Source organism: Colius striatus, chromosome Z (assembly GCF_028858725.1).
Source record: "Colius striatus isolate bColStr4 chromosome Z, bColStr4.1.hap1, whole genome shotgun sequence".
Taxonomy (NCBI): domain Eukaryota; kingdom Metazoa; phylum Chordata; class Aves; order Coliiformes; family Coliidae; genus Colius; species Colius striatus.
In genome coordinates, this window is record NC_084790.1 from 34,075,206 (window position 1) to 34,097,017 (window position 21,812).

The 21,812-nt window shown below is 38.4% G+C and overlaps 1 protein-coding gene across 4 annotated transcripts in view; it reads right to left on the reverse strand.

The window, feature by feature from the left end:
* The window catches only part of GAK (cyclin G associated kinase), a 77,878-nt gene that overhangs the window by 20,662 nt on the left and 35,404 nt on the right, over positions 1 to 21,812 (reverse strand). For all 4 annotated transcript variants that reach the window (XM_062019581.1, XM_062019579.1, XM_062019582.1 and 1 more), the window contains 10 exons: positions 20,788 to 20,921; positions 19,585 to 19,779; positions 18,772 to 18,889; positions 16,778 to 16,857; positions 16,246 to 16,439; positions 13,646 to 13,795; positions 12,454 to 12,927; positions 9,908 to 10,078; positions 4,011 to 4,145; positions 3,002 to 3,121 (listed from right to left, as the gene is read on the reverse strand). In XM_062019581.1, the coding sequence (XP_061875565.1) occupies positions 3,002 to 3,121; positions 4,011 to 4,145; positions 9,908 to 10,078; positions 12,454 to 12,927; positions 13,646 to 13,795; positions 16,246 to 16,439; positions 16,778 to 16,857; positions 18,772 to 18,889; positions 19,585 to 19,779; positions 20,788 to 20,921 (1,771 nt within the window). The remainder of the gene's footprint in view (positions 1 to 3,001; positions 3,122 to 4,010; positions 4,146 to 9,907; positions 10,079 to 12,453; positions 12,928 to 13,645; positions 13,796 to 16,245; positions 16,440 to 16,777; positions 16,858 to 18,771; positions 18,890 to 19,584; positions 19,780 to 20,787; positions 20,922 to 21,812) is intronic.

The following is a 21,812-nucleotide window of genomic DNA, read 5'->3' on the forward strand; positions in this document are numbered from 1 at the left end:
TAAGGACTGTGTCCCGGGGGAGGAACGCCCCATCTGTAGCAGAGCCCACCTGTGAGAGACTGACCACATCCCCCATTCCCTGCTCCCCCGAACCATTGAGGGAGGAGGAGGTAGAGATATCGGGAGCAGTGAACTGGGCCTGGGAAGAAAGGAGGGATGGGGGAGGGAGATCTTAAAGTGCTGGTTGTCATTTTCTCATCATCCTACTCCCATTTTGCTTTGATTCCATTCTGTTTCTTGTAGAATAAACTTTCTTACTTTCCTCTCTAAGTTGAGTACTGGAGTCTGTTTTGGCCGGAACCGTAATTGGCAGCGAGCCCTCCCTGCCCTTGTCTTAATCCACAACAACCTTGCTTATCTTTTTACTCCCATTTTGCTGGGGCCTCTGCCATCCTAGTGAGGGTGGGGGGTGAATGGGGACAAGAGACTTTCGTGGTGCTGCTGTGCTAGCTGGGCCAAACCACGACACCAAGCCACCACTAAATTGCCCTTGACAGACTTCCTTTGGAATTACTCCTAGAAACTTGGTTCCCACAACAACTTGCACAGATCTGGCATATACTAACCAGAGGGAGGAAAAAATACAGCATAATGACTGAAATTATATACATCTAGATTTTTATGGAAGGGGAATATTTTATACTATGCTTATGGCATCCCAAAATAGATTAAGACCTCTTCATGTTGGAAGGCTTCCCTAAAAGTGACAGAACACGAACTCAAGACTAGTGGTCAAATATAGTTAGACACCTAAAGCCAGCCAAGAAGTATGAATGAAATTCTGACACTTCAAAACCAGAAATCTTTATGATTCGGGATTTTTGTCATTCAAGACCATCTCATTGTTTCTTGGAGAAAGATGTGTAAGTATACACATCCTCATAGATGTTATTAGTCAGCTGCCAATGATTAGAACCTAAGTTTGAGCTCCAGTATATACCTTGTTTTCTTTCAATTTTGCCTCTTTAATTCACCCTAAAGCCTCAGAAAAGACAGTCAAGCTTGTCTGAGTACAGACAGCAATGCAAACTCTTTCAAAACTGGATCCGAACTGCTCAGCTCTATTTTGTAGGTGGTGCTTGTAATTATAACACCTGACATAGTTTGTATTGTCACTCTTGATTTCTCTAACAGAAAAGTAGGAGAGTGGTGTGAGGCCTCAGGGACATAACCTATCACAGAACAATACTGGTATCCTAACACTGCCCAAATGCACTACTACTAACTACTATTAACTATCTTTACCTTCCTGCTTTACTGGGGACTGGAACATCTTCCTTATGAGGAAAGGCTGCGGGAACTGGGGCTATTTAGTCTAGAGGAGAGTACAGGGGGATCTCATTAATGTTTACAAAAATCTAAATGGTGGATGTCAGGAGGTTGGGGCATCACTTCTTTCTGTTGTATCTAGTGACAGGACAAGGGGCAATGGGATGAAGCTGGAATACAAAAAGTTCCATTTAAATGTAAGAAAAAACTATTTCACTGTGAAGGTGACAGAGCAGTGGCACAGGCTGCCCAGGGGGGTTGTGGAGTCTCCTCTGTAGGTTTTCAAGACCCGTCTGGATGTGTTCCTGTGCGACTTGGATCTAGGTGAACTTGCTTGGGCAGAGGGGTTCCCTAAAGGTCTCTTCCAACTCCTACCATTCTGTGATTGTTTCTGTTTATTTATAGCATTCCCAATTAAGCAGCCTTCATGCTCCTGATTCTTCTTTCAGATTAATGACTTGTTTGAGAAGGCCAAAAAACTCCTACAAAAAATACAACACTAAGTCTAAACTGCAGCTCTGGTAACTTCCTGAAAAATCAGTTGAAGCCTTAGAGGGTTAAATAGCTCAGTGACACCTGGCTCCTTTTTCCTATTGAAAGTTACCCAGAAGACTAATGAATTGATCTAAATCCTGCTAAAAATCAATAAAATTTCTTTCTTTGGTTCAGTGTGTGTTATACGTGCTTCTTCCAGTGAAAAATAAGTTGATTTTTTTACTGTTACCCTATCTATCTATATAACAAGTCCTCACAGTAAAATTTGGTTGGTTTTTTGGTGGTTTTTTTTTTTTTAAATATAAGAAAAAACTATTTTACTGTGAGGGTGAGGGAGCCCCATCACAGGTTGACCAGGGGGATTGTGGCGTCTACTTCTTTAAGGTCTTCAAGACCCGCCTGGACGCATTCCTGTGCAATCTGATCTAGGTAAATCTGCTTCAGCAGGGAGGTTGGACTAGATGATCTCTAAAGGTCCCTTCTAACTCCTATCATTCTATGATTGTATTATAGTAAACTAAATTATTATACTAAATTTTTTTATACATTGTTTATGGCAGAGCAGCCTTACTGGTACTATGTTAACACCAGAATTTTGCAAGTAATTACACACAGGCAACATAAAGAAGCCAAACATTGTATGTAACCTCGAGTTTAGAGAATTCCATCAAGAGAGTATTCAATAAATAACTCTAATTGCCAAGGCAACGGGATAAAAACTGTCTGCTTCAAGATAGGGCAAAAGCACATTTCTGCAATTTTGCAAATCAGCAACTATAGGCAGTTCCCAAATAATTCCTTGGGACTCCTGGCAACTAGTCACATTTAATAGCCACAAATCAGCCATTTGCTATGGCACTGTGGTCCTGAAAGGCAAGAACTTCAGCTCTTTTTATTTCCCTTAGGGATTAGCCCTGCAGTATTCTCAAACACAAAAAACCCTGAGTTTGGGACAAGTTTTACTCTGCAATGTATTATCTTCCGTAACTTCTTGTGCATACCACTGCCAACTGACAAATATTCATAATTGGTGGACTTGAAGTAATATCGAAATTTTATGCTAGATGTTTCAAACAATCTTTTCTTGTTACTTGTCTGCTCTCAGCAACTGCCCCAAGCTAGTTGTTAACAATTAAAAGGAAAACTCTTATACAAACTATTCAGTTATATTTATTGGGATAAAGAAGCAAATCAAACAACAGAGGCATTAAGTACAGTCTTAAAAGTAAGACCTCACCTGGAAGGACAGACCCAAGACTGGCAAGATCAGCGAAAGGATCAAAGTTCTGAGATTTAGCCTGGTTGAAAGACAGACCTGACGACACACTGGACTGGCTTGCTGTGGTAAAAGCTTGACCTGTGTAACAAGAAAACACACTTAGTGTATTTGGAAATGGAAGAATTAACAGAAGTACAGTTTCCACAACACCTCTTGTAAGCCTCCCCAGCATTCTGCTCCATGATTTTTTTTACAAGAATTGCCATTAGTACAAATAATGGAAGCTATTTGAATCCTCTGCCTTAAGCTTCTTCTGAAAAACTACAAGTGCCTTATTAAAGGGGCATTTAAACACAAGAGCATAGAGTCCTGTTGTGGTTTAACCTCAGGCAGCAACTAAGCACCATGCAGCCACTCACTTGCTCCCCCTCCTCCCAGTGAGATGGAGAGGAGAAAAAGAAGCAAAACTCATGGGCTGAGATAAGAACAGTACAAGAAATAACATAACATAATATCAATAATGGTATTTTTTTTAAAAAAAGATTAAATAAAAAAAGCTAAATTTTAAAAAAAAAGACAAGAGATGCTCAATGCCATTGCTGACCTCCTGCTGACCAATGCCTGAGCAGTGATCTGCCCCTCCCAGTCATATTCCCCCTTCCAGTTTACGTACTGGGCATGATGCTCCATGGCCTGGAATAGCCCTGCAGCTAGTTCAGGTCAGCTGTGCTGGCCATGCTCCCTCCCAGCTTTTTGGGCACCTCCTCACTGGCAGAGCATGGGAGACTGAAAGGTCCATCACTTAGGATACATCCTATTTAGTGATAACTAGAACATTAGTGCGTTATCAACATTACTGCCACACTAAATCCAAAACACAGCCCTGTATCAGCTACTAGTGAAAAAATTAACTTTGTCCCAGATAAAACCACGACAGGCATGAAGACATCTTGGGCAGTTTCCTGTGATTTAAACTAACTTTGGAGTATTACTTATCCCCTTCAAAGGGAATAATTTTATTTCATACCTTCAAAAAGAGGCTTCAACTGTGATGATGTAAAGTTGCTGGTTGGTGTGGACTCTCCCCAAGAATCCCATCCACCTAAGAGATCTGGCTGGCTTGTAGATGATGATATTTTGGGTGGCTCGGGTGTCAAACTCCCTACAGAAGAAATATTTTTATTATTCTTTTAAAGAAAACCATCACAATAATGGCTATTTTGCCAATACAAATAGAATTGTGTACAATGGCCAGCTAATGTGGTTTCACGAAATGGTGCTCTGTATCACTCAGCAGTGTGCATGCCACACAGGTGGAGCCAGGTCACTTCAAACTGCAGGTTTGCCTCCCCCAGGCCTCATGTGACAAAGGGAGCTCTTGACAAACTAATAGCCCTTTTAGCTTCAATACATGAACAAATGTGTGCAGTTAAAGAACAGGATACTAGAAGAGTGATTTCTGGGAAAAAAAAATTACAATCATTAGCTCCATGGATAAAAGCTGCAAATCCAAAGCTGCAAAGCTAAAGCACCATGCCAACTGACAACACAGCAATGAAACACAAAGGATCCAAGAGTGTTTCCACTAACTTCTAGAAAGTTTCACATCCAACACAGGGTTGTAACTGTCAGCCCTGGCACTTGCAAATGATTCCCCCTTTCTCACACACAGTAGGGGTTGAGCTAGTCTCAGAACGAGAGTTCTGAGCTCTGAGAGTTCTGCCAGCTCTGAGTGTTTGAGCACAGCCTGTAGAGACTCAGAATGAAGCAGGTCAGCTTTTGAATGTATCCACTCCTGCAATGCTATGACAACAGTCAGTACTAAAGGGAGATGTTTTATTTCAGCAAAAACAGTATGTTTAGTGGTGCTCTAAGACATTTCAAAGGCCTAGAGCTCGGAAAGCTAACCCAGCCATCTTTACAATAATAGTGATATTTTGATGTTTTGCATGTTTTAACTACTACATCACAGCTTTTCACTTCTCTCAGCTTCTCAACTTGACATTCTGAATATTGACACCAAATCACAGAAGCTATTTAGTCTCAGCACTCAGGACCCCAGCTATCCACTACACAGCTGTGTGACAGGCTACAAACGTCAAAATATCCAAAAGTATCTTCTCATCAGTTTAGAAATCTTCTGTACTATATGCTGCTCCCAAACATTAAGTGGGCCTTGAATTAATAGTAATATTTATTTTAAAGCTAGAAATCATTTTGTCTTATGGTTTCTGCAGGGGCATGAGGAAGCTTAGAACCACTTACAGAAACTGTCATAAAACCAAATTGACAGAAATACAAATAAACTACAGCTGAACGCACTAGTAAGACTGAGGACAGTGTTTTATAAACACTGGTTTCAGGGCAGTCAAGTTCATCACTTCCCAAGCCCTGAACAAAGCAGAGACTAATCTACTGCTATGTACAGCAGTAAATTTGCTATGAGAAGTACAAGCTCATAAACATCCACTACACTTATCAGAAAAATCTGAAACAACAGATTACAATTTACAACATGCTGAACAGATAAAGATTTTCCTCCTGGAACTGCACGCTATATGCTTCCCAGTTGTACAGTTTGGACGTTGAAGTAGATCTTAAGATCAAGAAACAGTCACCAACATGATACTCTGACTTCCATGTATTCTGAAGAGGTATGACAACGTCACATGCTGAATCCCTTATCTTTGTAACCTGGCACACTAGAAATCCTACAGCTATATTAAGCTAAAGGAGCAGAACATCTAAGAAAGAGTAAAACGTGAAGCACAGCTAAATATTACAAAAGCTGAAGGAACTGTGATCAGGGGTAAGCAGATCTATACTTGCTTGCCCCTTAAGTTCTCCTTTAATGTGCATATTTAGAATCCTTAACCAATGGCAGTAAATCACTAGAGATCAGGGCACATAGCTCTTTACAAACACTGCTCATGCCAAGCTAAGATGTAAAAATAAGTTGCCGAGAATCACATCGTACTTTCCAGTTTCCCAAAATAAAAGATCTATGTTTTACTATATCCTACACACAACTTCACATTAAGTTTTCTTTATTTAACTTGTCATCTCTACAGGAAATCCTTTAATCACAGAGGACAACAGGATTTCCTGTGAAGAGGCCAGCTTACCATGATGCAAGGTTTTTAACCTTGTCTAAAGTCTGACTGAACATGGTTGGCACAGGAACTAATCTACTCCAGAGAAGTCACATTGGTGACTAAGGTTTCTTTTGATCACCTCCCACACCTCCTGCTATCTTTTGATCAGATCAGTTGATTGATGCAGAGGGAAATACATTCCTGACTTAACTTGAATTAGAGATGACCTGCTACTTGGACATCCAAACCAACCAATTCTGTTCTCAAAAATGCCCACTGAAGGGATACCTAAGGAAAAATGGACATTCATCCAGCTACTGGTAACAGACTGCTTTTGCAAGTGTGTCCACTCACGAGTAGGTTATCAGTTCTGAAGTCGGCAGCTATGCGACCTACTAGCTCCTCTGCCAAATTTCCACAGCCTTTAACAGAAAATCACATTACTTTGTTAATACACCGCAATTTAGGAGCAACTGCTCAACATTTTCATATTACAAGACAGAATGCTTTAACAGATCCGATACTCTTTAAGAACTACCCTTCCTACAAACTGAAGTTACATTTTAAAACTCCTATTATTTTAAATTTCAAATCACACAGAAGTTTAGGCTTATAGTCCTCGTATTTTTGAACTTATGTTCATTGAAACAGTTTCTCTCCTGGTACGTATAGAGGTTTAGTAATTGTTAACTACTGAATGCTTATTCATCACTTAAATTTAACTCTAGATACGTATTTGGGGGCTAGACTAGATGATCTCTAAAGGTCCCTTCCAACCCCTACTATTCTATGATTCTATTGTGCATAACTGCTCCAACAAGATTTACCATATCTCATAGCTGTAGTTTATTTTGAATAAACACTGACATTATTTTTAGTCAGTGTTTCTCAATTTCATTACCTCATGTTTGCACTCTTCTGCTTGCTCAACACAGTTCTTCCCAATGTGTCATATGGGAACATGCGCTCGTTTGTCTCTTCTCCAGTTACTAGTTATGTCCTTTATCTCAGTCGTATTAAAAACCATTAATAATTCCTAACATCTTTGCTAAAATTGATACCTATGACTGGATGGAGTGTTAAAGGCTCACATACATGCATGATATTTCAGCTAAACACATAGAAAGGCAGTCATTTGAAAACCAAACATAAAGCAGCATGAAATGTTATTCCGGCTCCTCTACTTCCATAGCATTTTTAAAGCCTGTAAGTACCAGCGAAATCACTGTAGAACAGTAGATTGAAGGGAAGAAAACTGGCATCACAGAATCACAGAATAGTAGGGGTTGGGACCTCTAGAGATCATCCAGTCCAACCCATCTGCTACAGCAGGTTCACACAGGAACTTATATTTTCCCTGTGTTGACAGAAAGCTCCAGAAATCACATTAAAATAGCAGGTATACTAATGCATTTCCCAGAGAAGAAATTATCAACTAAAATCTAAGAGTAAATACAAAACAATAGGCACTGAATTCAGATGTCCAAGTATTTTTTCTTCTTCTGTACTTGCTCAAATGTTAGTAACAGCTGAATATTGTTGGTGGTCTCCTTGAGGTTGCATATAAACATTTACTACACTAGAATATTGCATTCATACATTTTTCTAACTTAAATTTGGTACATATACGGGTTCTTCTTTGAAAGAAACTCCAGAGACTGGAGCAGCTCTTATATGAGGTCAGGCTGAGGGTGCTGGTATCATTTAACCCAGAGAAGCAAAGGATTGCTTGTGGGTAATCTTATCAATCTGTATAAATACTTAACGGGAAGAAATAAAGACAACGGAGACAGATTCTTCTCGTAGGAAGGACATCAGCCAATGTGCACAAACCGAAACACAGGAAACTCCATTTAAACAGAAGGGAGTGGGGTTTTTTTTCCTGTAAGAGCAGTCAAGCGCTGGCACAGGTTGCCCACTGAGGTTGCAGAGTTTGCATCCTTAGAAATAATAAAAATCAGCAAGGACAGAGTCCTGAACAATCTGCTCTACTTCACCTTGCTCTCAGCAGGCCAATTAGACAACCTCAAGAGGTCCTTCACTCAAGAGTGAGATCTGTGGAGCATCATCTCAGCCAAAATATGTTATTGATCAAATCTTTTATTGAACAGAAAAAAAATTATCTGTTTGGTAACCTCATGTAGTGATGACAAGTGTCATAACTTTAAGTGGCATAAAAATGACAAGTATACAACTAAAACATACAGCTGTTAATATATTTATAGGACAGAATAAAAAATATTGCTAAGGAAGCAACAAGTGTGATCATCTCTGAAGAATCACCCACAGCTGAAATATATGCTTAAATAGAGTCAGAGAGTGCAACCAGCTGGCTAACTTTTCATTTCAAGGAGGATCGTCTCATCTCAGCCAAATATTGCATTTTTTTTTAACCCAGATTCTCTGTAGCTAACTCTCAAACTGCATTACCCAGAGCTACGGTCAACTAGACCAACTGTCCAACAAGGAGGGTCAACTCAAAACCACACATAATGAGCTCTAGGAAGAAAAGTCCCAGAATTCAGGGTGAGGACTGCAACACCACTATTCCTAACTACCTTCAGTTTATAAGTGCTAGCCTGCAGGGGTAGCCTCTGTAAAGACAGATTTGGGCTGCTCCATGTTTGACACAGCCAGCTCCAGCAGACCTGCCACAGGACACAGCTGAGCCTCTCAGCCAAAATGGTGGCACCTCTGGGAAATCATATGTAAGAGGGTAAAATCTGCTGCACAGCAGCCGTAAGAGGAGTGAGAAAAGCACGAGACCTGCAGACACCAGGATCAGTGAAAGAGAGGCAGGATGTGCTCCAGGTGCCAGAGTAGAAATTCCCCTGCAGCCCATGGAGACAACCATCACTGAGCAAACTTTCACCCTGCACCCTGTGCAGGACCCCACTCAGATGGACACGCCCCGCATGAAGCTCAAGCCAATGAAGAGGAGCTCACACAGCATAAGGTTCCTGCCAGCACCTGGGGGATGCACACTACAGAAACATAGTTTTTGAAGGACTGTACTACACAAAAACCTATGTTATTGAAAGACCATATCCCATATCTGACCACATCTCCTGATCCTAGGGAGGAGACTCATGCTTTCTCTGAAAGTTGGATTTAAAAAGCAGCGAATGTGGCTCTGCACTCTACCATTTTTACAACATTGTTTCTCTATAAAGAATATGCATGCTTATAAGCTCTATTTAGTAACATTTACAGAAATAATACAGTTAGGATGGAGACAGAGGAAGAGTAAATATATAAAAGTTTTGAAGACTAATAGATTTAAAAATAAATACATGAGGAAAAGGCTTCACCAAGAATAGATCAGAGAAATTAAGAGTAGCTTAGAGGATTATGTAACATAGTCTGTAAGTATATTACCAGAACGCATTCCGGTCAACAAGGTCCAAGCTAGCCTCAGCTTGCATTTAAAGAACTGGGTGTACTAACTCAACTTGCTCGTTTCTTTTCCAAGGCTTCCAGAAAATCTTTAAAATATTAACACAATTGAAATAGCATCCTGCCATGTAGAATGTAAGTCTGCAGGTGTCTGTGTACTCTCAGATCTAATTGATGTCAGAGGACACTCCGTCTCCCAACAGAAGGCTAACAATGCTAGAAATCCTCATGCACCATAAATATTAGCATGACATTGCATAAGAAACCCTTGCTACTTGGTGCATTTGTATATGCGTTCCCAGAACACGGAGCTAATTAAAACAGCAGTCACAACCAGTGGACTTAAGACACTAATCTGCCTCAACTAAGCTGAAAGACAAATACACAGAGCAGTAGAAGCTATTGAGAAGCAGAATACCAGAAGCACACTTACCTAAATTTAAGAAATCTGAGCTGGAAGAAGGCCCAAGTGAACCATGTATGGAAGGAACTGTACTAGCTGTAGATGTTGAGTTTGGATTAAGAAAGTCCCCAAAGAGGTCTGGACCAGACAGGGCTTGATTCTCTGAACTTGAGGACACTGTGAATGGGTCAAAAGGATCAGCTAAAAAAGAACCAGAAAACAAAATTATCTTGTGCCAAATTTTAGAACAAATGAAGTTTGTGTTTACTCCTCTTGAACAGACACAAAACACAGAGTTCACATTGCTAACTGCAACAGCCTTCTGAGAACTGTTCATGGCAAGTGTAAACGTCTGTCTCTTCCTCTAGACATCCATACTTTTATGTTAGTCCCGTGTTCCAGCCACACAAGATGAACAGCTATACTGTCAAACAAATCCCTAACTACGCTACATATATTCACTATCACTGCTTATTTCATCCATGTAAGACACACCTTAAATTTGAGCTATCACCTGTACACATACAGAAGAATTACATTTGTTAAATGCTCTATAATGCCAAACCTCTAACAAATATAAACAAAACAGACTATTAAACTACCAAAAAGAATATCAAGTAAAACACCCATACTACCATTTTGACTTGAAGGCATTGATGACTCTGGGGCAGAAAGCGTGTCAACTCAATGACAACCAACAGCAGCAGATGCTTCAACAGGTCTCTAGTGACCACAATGAAGAAAAAGCTAATTGGGAGAGGATTTCTAGTCAGGGTGAAGAAACATGTGACTGTCAGCTGGCATTGTGGCTGGAGATCTTCCTGTTTCTGCTGCCCTCTAGAGTAAAAATCTTCACGAGCCTAGGCACTCCTGACATCATATGTCACATACATCCTTGAGGAGAGGACCACATTGTACAGGACTAACAATTAAAAAAAAAAAAAACCCTGGGTTGTCATTAAGCTATCTTACTATAGCATTGCATATACACAAAACATTAGGTACAAGTTTTATGTGCGAACTGAAATATAGCGGCCAAATATTCTTTCTTCTGCAATTAACTTTCTCATATTCAATTCAAAAGTCGAATAAGATAGTCACATGACAAAAGATAATAAAGTATCTTTTTAAAAGACTTCTATCTATGCAAAAAAAGATAAATTAAGTGACCCCTCACTGCTCACAGTAACAAAGTTTATATCGAATTACTTCAAAAGAAATATTTGAAGCCATCTAAATATTCTACAAAAATTCTCTGCAGCTGTAGATTAAAGCTTTTGACCAAAATGAATTATCTTTGTGTAATTATACTGAACTCTGTAACCATTTCCCAGATTAATTAACTAATACTTCCAAAAATCTTCCTGTTAACTTCACGCAGAGAATTGGTATTCCGAAAACTTTATTCATGCAATGAAGAGCTAACTATACATTGGTAAAAGGAACTGAATCTCTATGTTGTAACACCTTGTTTTAAACATGGAATAGATAGCAGTGTGTAACATGCTCTTTCAGGACACAGATGTGTTAATATCAGTAAAACCAGGAAGACTAAATGCCCTCTCAGCAGTACTGTTCCAGTTGCCTAACAGATCCCACACAGACATGTGACCTAAGAAATACAGCTCTGCACTACAACTAACACTATTGTTTTACGTAAAGTGCAAGAAAGCACCTAGTTATGACAGTTCCATGACTTACCAAGAGAAGTTATTTACATGTGGATACAGAAAAGGATTTGTCATTTAACATAGGTATGGGAAACCTATGGATTCTTTAGGAATACTGTATCTCCTTTAAATCCAGAATTTCATACTTTTCTGATTGCATAGTATAAGCTAATAAGATATTGGCAACGTAACAAATTACCTAGATAATAGACAGCAATTTCTCTCCTATTCTCCTTTGGGTTAGTAGGAGAGGAGAGGTTCTCCTCAGCCCCTACTCTGCACATCTGGAATATTGTGTCCAGTTTGGGGCCTCACAGTTCAAGAAGGACAGGGAGCAGCTGAAGATAGTTCAGTGCAGGACCATTGGAGTGGACCATCTCCCTTATGATGAAAGGCTGAGGGAACTGAGGCTGCTTGGAGAAGAGGAGAGTGAAGGGTGATCTCATTAATGTTTACAAATATGTAAAGGGTACGTGTCAGGAGGATGGAGCCAGGCTCTTCTCAATGATGTCCAATGATAGGACAAGGGGCAACAGGTACAAGCTGGAACATGAGAGGTTCCAAAGAAACATAAGGAAAAACTTCTTCACTGTGAGGATGATGGAGCACTGGAACAGTCTGGAAACATTCTCTGGAAACATTCAAAACCCACCTGGATAAGTTCCTGTGTGGCCTACACTAGGAGGTCCTGCTCTGACAGGGGAGATGGACTAAGTCATCTTTCGAGGTCCCTTCCAACTCTTAAGATTCTGTGATTCTACAGGAGAGACACCTATTCTATGCAAATTCTTGCTACAGACCAACATATTCCAATCAAAATACAGTATTCATTTTCTAAGCACAATGCAAGAAGCAGTTTTTAATCTGTTGGTCAGATAAAAGAGTCTTGATGTTAAATGTACACACCTGAAGACGTGGCTGCTGCTGCTGATGTACCCTGAGTAGCAGTTGAATGCTGACCACTGAGAAAAAAAGCTGTTCCTTGTCCAAGAAGATCCATAGTGGGTTGTTCTGAAGTCTGTGATGTGCTACCCACAAATAGATTGCTTAACAAGTCCGCATTACTTGATGAAGAATTTATTTCTGAGACAGGTTGTTGCTGCTCTGGTGAAATATCAGAATTCAGTCCCAGTAAGTCTATATCCTTTTCAGGAAGAGATTTTTGTAAAGATGCAGATGGAGCTTCAAAATTGGCTTCAAAAAGCAACTCTCCTTCTGGAGAACTGGAGTCTTTTTCATCAACATTTACTGCATTTTCTTCACCTGGAAATGTAGGTAATTTCTCCACTGAAGGATCATTCTCCTCTCTGTCATCAGATCGCTGAACATGATCATTTTTAGATGAACTGTCCTCCATTCCACTTTCTGGACTTTCTCCTTCTGGAATAAAAGAAGTAACAGCTGTAGATTACCACAACTCTTCTGCTAACAAAGACAAAACAGACTTATACTGTGAAATGATATGAAATCAATCCTTAGCTTATCAAAACACACAGAAGAACTGATGAAAAAGACAAATAACTGTGTCTAACATCTCTTTATACAGAGCAGGCAAAGAAGCAGCTCACTATCGTACCTGTCACTCTGCAAGGGTAGGTGTTAATTTTTTTCAAAAAGAGACTGAATTTGGAGGTTCACCTCAGGACATTGTAGCACTTACAGCTTATGAAGATCATTCAGTAACTGCTACTCTACTCAATAATCAAATTCAATGACAGCATAAGCAGTCACTGACATTTTGGGCAAAGTATAACCCAGAAAAATTACTTATGCAAGTTACATTTTCTCAATCTATACATACAGATTCAGACTCCACTGACTAGTCTATTTTGTTTCCTCTGTTCCTCAGCCAGGGTAAGTCGGGCTGAGCTTGGCAGTCAAGTTACACACAATGCCAAAAAACCCCTGTTACTTGGTGTTTCTCCAAATAAAGGAGAATGACCACTTGTTATCCTGCAGAACTCACTCTTTAAACAGTGTTTTCTCATGGTCTGGTGAAATAGTGACTTTTGCTGCATAAGAAGGCTTAAGCACTCATTGGAAAGGGTAAAAAAGAACAAACATACAATAAACAGTTACTTCAGAAGAAAACCCGTACCTTTCCAGTCCAGAGAATTAAAGAAGTTATTTGCATCAGTACTACCGCTGTGTGGGGATTCTGTATCAGTAGGTGCACCTTCTGAAGACTGGGATGTTTCTGCTTCATACTGTGCAGTTGAACCTGGTTGTCTTGGCAGCTCCGGTTTCCCTACAAAATAGATTTGAAGCCAGTACTCTTAGAGGGCAACTTCCAAAATTTCATCCTGGTCATAGTTGCTGGCACTTGACTTACAGACTGACTGCTATAACAAGACAATTGTTTCAAGTACCTATTACTCTGCAAAGACAAATTTCTGCCGCCACCCCCTATCTGAAATTACTAATAACTTTATTTCAACTGCAAAAGCTGGTAAGACCTTATGTCGTGATTTAACCTCTGCTAGCAATTAAGCACCATGCAGCTGCTTGCTTACGCCACCCCCCACATTGGGATCAGGACTGGGGAGAAAAATTGGGAAAAAAACTCTTGTGGGGAGATAGGAACAGAATGCTAAGTAGAATGAAATGACATGTAATAGTAACAACAAAATATTTTATAAACTATAAATATTGTATACTATTACTATATTTTATAAAATAAAATATAGTAATAGTAATCAAAAGGAATATAACAAAAGAGATAAAAAGGCAAGTGACGCTCCATGCAATGGCTCAGCACCTGCTGACTGATGCCCAGGCAGTGATCTGTCTTTCCCATCCAGTTCCCCTCAGTTTATATACTGGGCATGACATGCTGTGGCCCGGAATAGTCCTTTGGCTAGTTCAGGTCGGGTGTCCTGACCACACTCCCTCCCAGCTCCTTGTGCATGCCCAGCCCCCTCACTGATGGGACAAGGTGAGAAGCACAAAACACCTTCTTACTGTGCAAGTGCTGCTCAGTGATAATAAAATCATGCCTGTATTATCAATACTTTTTGAAGCTTAAACGCAAAACACAGCCCTGTACCAGCTACTAGGAAGAAAATCAACTCTATCCCAGCCAAAACCAGGACACCTTGTTTTCAACATTAAATCAGACTCATAGTGAATTGCTCAAGCATTCTCTTTATATTTGTAGGAAAATGTAACTAGCACCTCACTTGTACAAACCAGACCCTAAAATATGCAAGAGTTATGAAAAACATTTGCAATAACAAAGAGAACATCAGAAAAGAGCAAATGCAGGTATAGGAAAAAATAAACAGCATAAAGTCAGAGAAGAACATGGAGGTGTTAAACATCTCCAAGGAGTTCTGCAATATACTGTGTGCTGTGATTAACTTCTCCTTACCTTTCTTAATTTACTGAGATCAGATATTAAGTGACTCTTGTTTAAGACTGAGTTGGGCTGAACACCCTACTGTTCTATCGTCTTTCAAAAAGAAGGCTTCCTCAGGGCACTAAGAAGTAAGTTACTAAGTATTCACCCACTGTTTGGAAAGAACTGGATGAATGCCTTTGAGAAAGCTATTTGTCTATATCTAAATGCTAAACTGGTAGAGGACTTTCACTATCCTTCCATGTACTCAATTGTAGCTTACAAAGATGCTGAAAATAGTATGCCTCGGATAACATACATAATAGATCATGATTAGTGAAGTAGTGCAAATTCAATTTTAATAAGGCAAGCTTTATAAAACCAGTTCAGAACACTTTCTCATTAAGAAATATTTTCAATCGAATTTGAACCTCTTGTATTTCACTTATCAATCAGAAAATGAAAGTAACTTAAAAAGGAGTAACTTTTACAGAACCTCACTGTCAATGAAAAACCTTAACTTCAGTGAGGTGAGAGTTCTGTTCACACAATGATTTTTAAAATCTATATAAATATAAAATTTTAATACTTAATTAATAATCATAATACAAGTCATGCATATCCTGCTAAAAAAAATGTCAACAGCCACTATCTTTTATCAAAAGAAACATAATTTAGGTGTACTATATTAACAGCAGAGAGTAAGATCAGTCTCCATCATGCTTTTTATTCTGGAAGCAAAAGAGAATGCTTAAGAGCTTTAACAAAAATGTGAAAGCTAATTACTTATACCAAGAGAAGACAATATTGAACAGCACTAACTGGAATTAATGCAGGCATGTACAGATAAAACACAAAATACATAGTATTAAAATGTTAAATGTCTGCTGGACCACATTAGGAAAAGTTGGAAAATTTAACTACAACTTTACTTGGCTATATACACAAGCAGGATCTCAACTGAAAACATTTTTAATTAAAACTATCTGTGAGGAATGCTCATCTGATTTGAAGTGAAATTATAATGGTGCCAGTTTAGCCAAATACAGTTCTTTCGAGACATTTTAGCTAGAAATCCTGGCTGTCACAATTCCTTTTGCTAAAATCCCTGGAAATAGTATATTCACAGCTCCAAAGCAAGCATCTGTAATGACAGTGGAGGAAGGAAAAGAATAATTAGAATGCATTACTGAAGGATTATTTATATTCCTTCATACAATGCACATTTTTAAGTGATATTTATATAAAAAACAACTTTTAAAACTTCAGTTAAAGGAATGTCAGAAATGAAACAATAGCCTCAAAAACGAAGTACATTAAAAGCTTTATCATATTCTCTAGTTCTTTCAGAGACTCATTACCAAATTTTGATAAAATCTCTTGTTGTTCCTCTCGGGTGGAGAAAAGGATCTTGGGATTCAGTCCCTTTATATTCATGTTATCCCATGGTGGCTGTTCACAGCTAGGTCTATCTCTGGGCTCCACCTCTACTTCCAGATTAACTTGAAATAAATCAGGGTATTTTTCTTGTATGTCACAGGCATCCAGATCATACCTGCAAAGACACGTACAAGTAGATTCTTGATACCAATGGCTAATTTGATTAAATTCAATGCAATCCAAGACAAAAACTTCAAGCAATTAGTATAAGGCTTATAGCATGTTGTATTTATTCACTTTTTCCATATATTTTAAACAGGTGTTTAATACAAAAATGGCATTTTATCATTAACAAAACCTTCAGTTTTCCAGAGGAGAGAAAACAAAGAATCTTTACAATCCAAGTCATCTACTTCTTATATTGATTGTATTTCCTCCCTCCATCATGTTTGGCAGGTTAAACAGTTTCAAAGAAAACTTCTTCTAATCTCCTACAAAAGAGTGTCAACATACTTGGCAAATTTCACCGTGGTGGCATTTCGGGGCACAAAGCCTGTGTGGAATTGAATCTGAAACATCTTCATTGAAGCCATCTGATGAAAACAAGAAGTACAGAGAAACTGCATAAATCCATATGAATTGTACTAAAAGTGTTCTACCTTTAAGAGAACGCAAAGTATTTCCAGTATTAAAATATTTTAAAGTGTTTCTTTAGCTACCATTACAGTTTAATTTCATGTACACTTTTCTTGAGAGATTTAAATGTCGTTCAAGACAGAATGTGGATAAATCTATTACTACCACAAAGGAGGAAAAAGACCTTGAACCAGATATATCTCATTACTAACCTCAGACTGTTCTAGAAGCTGAAGCTGCATGATCTTTATTACTGTTCTGAATAACACAAAAATTATTTGTGCAATACACTAATCAAGAAATATGTCACGTATAAAGAAATCCATGCAGAGTAATTTTAAATGTAGCAGAATTAAAAGGATACTTCAGAAGACACGTCAAGAGTTCCTCTTCCTGTGCAAATTCAAGTCAACCATTCATCCCAAACCAAATTATAGGGCATTTCCCAACTGACTCATTATAATCATTCAACATTCCCAACTCCTCATCCTGGTAATAGAAAAACTACTTTCCCATGTCTGATCAGAATGTGAGAGTCCAGAAAATTAATGTGGCTCCTAGTTATGCACAAATCCAAATTAAAACAAACCAATGAGTCAACAATGTATTTGTTCCCTCACTTCAGCTAAGACACATGTGGAATAGTTTTGCCAGTCCTTAGAAAGGAAGGCATGCAGTACACATCCAGTAAATACGATATTTATGAAAGCTTTCCTTATAAATCAGTATTTATTAATCATCGTAACCTGAAGCCAAGTAAAAGGCAAAGTACTGTCAGCAGACTGAGAGAGATTTCTCCCCTCTACCCAGCACTGGTGAGACTGCATCTAAGTCCAGTGTTCAGTGCTGGGCTCCTCAGAACAAGAGAGATATAGAGATATGAAAAAAAAAAATTCTCCAAAACATCCATTTGTTCCTATCTTGAACTACATATAAAACCCAGAAAGCTCTATTAAATCAGTTTTCTTAAATCCTTGCTATGCAAGACATTTCCCAGAAGATAAATTAAATCCTCTCTCAGATTAACTGTGAGCAAGCGGGAAACATTCACAATGCCCAGCTCTAGGCACTTAATATCGAAAACGTGATGGTTGAACTCTGTAGAGTTCTGCAGAGCGCTTCAGAGGGCTATTTAGACTACATAAAACCAAAGACACTCCAAGATATCCTAAACTTTGTACTACCCTACCCCTTTCTTTTACGTGGATCAAGTTTAATTTGGGTTACTCATATGGAGAAAAAAAAAGGAAACATGCTTGTTTATAATTCTGAAAATAGGCTTCATTAGAAAGTGGTTTTGTGATCTTGCAATATATTTGCATCCATTGTTGAATTAAAAATCAAAACATGCCTTCCCTCTAGAAGACCAAAGACCAGTAAGAAAAAAAGCTAGAAAACCTCAAGCTGGCTCTAGAAATAGGGTACAAAACCACATAGCTTTTTCTAGACTGCTTTGTACAGGCAGTCGCTGGAAATCCACTTCTCTATTGAGTGGTATTTTTTCCTTTGGTTGTAGCTCAAGTATATAGTTAAAGTTTCTGGCTTGTCATGCAACTTAATCACCACCTAAAAAACCTGGCTAGAGGCTTTCCATGCAAATATAATACCTATCACTACTGAAGTAATTTCCAGGAATGTTTATCAAGCATCTATATGCAAAGCACTAACAACTGACATAGTTACAAGGCTTGAAAGGCTAAGTACACTAAAGTACATTACATAGAGTATATTCAAGTACACTAAAATTTCCCACATTTCTTTGAACAAAGGTTAATCAATAAAGCTATGTACTTAATGTGATCATAAATACAATACAAAACTGCAACAAGAAAAAGCACATCCTCCACATAGGCTGGTAAATTTATCATCACCTTGGCTTGTAGTCGGCCTCCTAGTGTTGACCTGGCATGATAGATCACAATAAGGACATCTCCCTGGACTGTTATACCGAGTGGAATTACTGCTTTCCCATCTTCAATTTTAAACTCCCTGAAGAAAAAAACATAACCACAGTTAATTTCATTATTTAAAAACAGTACTACCTTCACCTTTGGTTTGGTTTCTCTTTTTATCAACCCATAAAAACGTTCTTCAGCTCCTTATTATAAGAAAAGAATTCACTTTAAATGATTAAACAAAAGCACAGAGAGAGTGTAGCTCCATGGCTATTGATATGTTAGGACTGTCACGGAGGGACAGTGAGAGAGAAAAAGACGACAAGATATTATCATAACATCCTAGAGCTGTTTCTGCTCCTGATCTCTTCAAATTCATTAAACTCCTTACAGGGCTTGGATTTATAGGAAGTTGGATTTATAGGAAGACTGGAAGAGGCTTTGGTAGTCTTTCATCTTTCCTCTGTCTGCAACTACCCTAACCTAGTTTGCTAGTACCATTTGCAATTGCTATGCTGTATGGATTACAAGAGCAGACACCACAGCTGTTCAGAGGCTAATAAGCTAACATGCCTGAGGGATCCTTACTGTTTCTGTGACTGAAAAACAATGTTCTGTGCAGTACAAGTACCCCAGGGATTAATCTTCCTAGTTTACAGTACATGAAGTGAAAGGAAAGAGGGTCTTGATCACCTCAGCCTCCTAATGCCCACTGTGCCACCCCATCTTCATCTTCTACAAGAAAAGATCCCAACAGCTATTAGAACCACACTGTCTCTTCTTACTTACTTCATTTTGTCATATTCCTGAGAGGTAGTCGTTACTCTCTCATCTCCCACATAAACTTCACAAAAAGGCCTGCAGCCATTACGCTGCTTACTGAAGAGAGGAACTGGAGTCATGACAATTGATCTGACAAGGATGGGCTTGCTGTGAGGAATAATGGGTTCTTCAGCCATCATGTCACACATGTATTCAATGTATCTGCCAAAACCAAAAGGTACTCATTTAGCCAGAGAACCAAATTCTAAAAATAGATGAGCACATAGTTATTCCTGTTCATACAAGCAGTCACTAAGCAGTGACAAATGATAACAGTAAAGCATGGGGAACACTTAACAGCATTTCCAGAGAATGGATTTTCTAGTCTGATTGAACTTCACAAAGGAAAAATAAAATAGAAACATATGCCAAATGCCTTAAAACACCAATCTGGGAGAACTATTTACTTTGTATCTCACACATAAGGGATCAAACTTGGACAGCAGTTCCGAAGTCAGTAACTCAAAGCTTCCTAAAGATTTTAAATTTATCCTTGTAAGTCATCTTGTAGAGGACCCATTAAATACACTCAAAATAAATCTGTGCAACAGCATAATCTGTCATTTACACATTACTAGTCCCTACTTCTCACATTTCTAAACCTAATCCTTTTTGTAGGAAACACCCTTACTACCAGTGTCACTTGCTACTGAGACTTTACTGTTATAGATACTATCAAATTAAATAATCCATTTAAAACATTGGTCAAAGTATTTCAAAGTCACTTCTGCATACACTCCTTTAAAAAGCAGAAACAATTCTTATCTAAACAGAAAAGACTGACAGAAATCAGTACTCACCTTTCCACAGAACTTAACTATCCTAACACAGTAAAACCTGCTATAATAAAATTAGTAAACACAGAATACGGTTTTATGATTTGATACTTGAGAGCATTCAAAAGTTATCCTTATTTTCATTCCTAACATTTTTTCGCTACAAGTCATACTTGACTCATTTCTTGTAAGAAAATTGTAAGCAACTTAAGGGCTCACAAAATTCTGAACTACTTTCTCTACTCATGATATATCCACTTCTGTAAGTATTTTTCTATTCAGAGACTATTGAAATAATTTATCTTCCTAGATAGCATCCAGTAAAAATAGTAGCATATTCACAATTGTATAACTACTTGCTTCAACAGAATCCTTCAACAGATGGATACCATACCTTTTATGAGAAGGCCAAATGCCAGGAGGACTACGTTTCATACTGAACATATAAACTGCAGCTTCAGCAGTAGTGAAGAGACGACAGAAACACAGGAAAGAACAAACTACAACAGCAGATGCTGCTCTTCCATCCTATTAAAAAAAAAAATCACTTTGTTATTAAACCTAGTTGAAAAATCATTACAGAAGCAACTGAGGAATAGGCTGCCTTTATTTCAGGTAAGGAACTCCAAGGTCTAGTACAATTATTAGATTTTAAGATTGTATCTGAATGTGAATTTTCCATCTGATTTCTACACAATGCAAAGGATACTACATATTAGCTGCTTGCTCAAGTGTGAATAATGGCTTTAGCTTAACTCTGAAGTTTTCCATAGATGGTTCACCTCATTACCACAAAATACCCAAATTTCCTGACCTCTACTTGAAATCCTAGTTCAGTGCTATTTTTGGATGATAGCCATGGACAAGTCCTAAGATTCAGAAAAAGTAAGCCACACTAAACTCTTTAATATTCTGCCTTAAATTGCAAATTAATAGCTTGCCTCAAAACTAAGAGAAGGAAGTTATAACACAGTACTTCTTGCAAGGACCACTGCTACACATCTCAAATTCATCCCTACATTATAAAAAGCTGAAGATTCAGAAGAGGTAATGGCTGACAGAATAGGATATCTCAAGGTTTATTTGCTAGCAACACAGCACAGATATTTTAATAGTCATTTGACATGCAATTGTGGAAATGGGAAAGAAGGAAATGCTTTTCCTCAACTTGTTTTAACAAGCATTCCTTCACAACCAGGCTTCTATTCTAACCATTACTTAGAACAATGAAAAGATCATCTGCCAGCACTGCAAGAGACAGATCTTTGAAGAGCAGTTTAGAAAAATTTCACACTGATGAAATAAAAACATGGTCCCTACTCTGAGACATCTACAGTTAGTATACTGAGGGCAAAGCATTAATGAGTACAAGGGAAGAATGAAACATTACTGATCAGCATGGCAAGCAGTGACCTATGC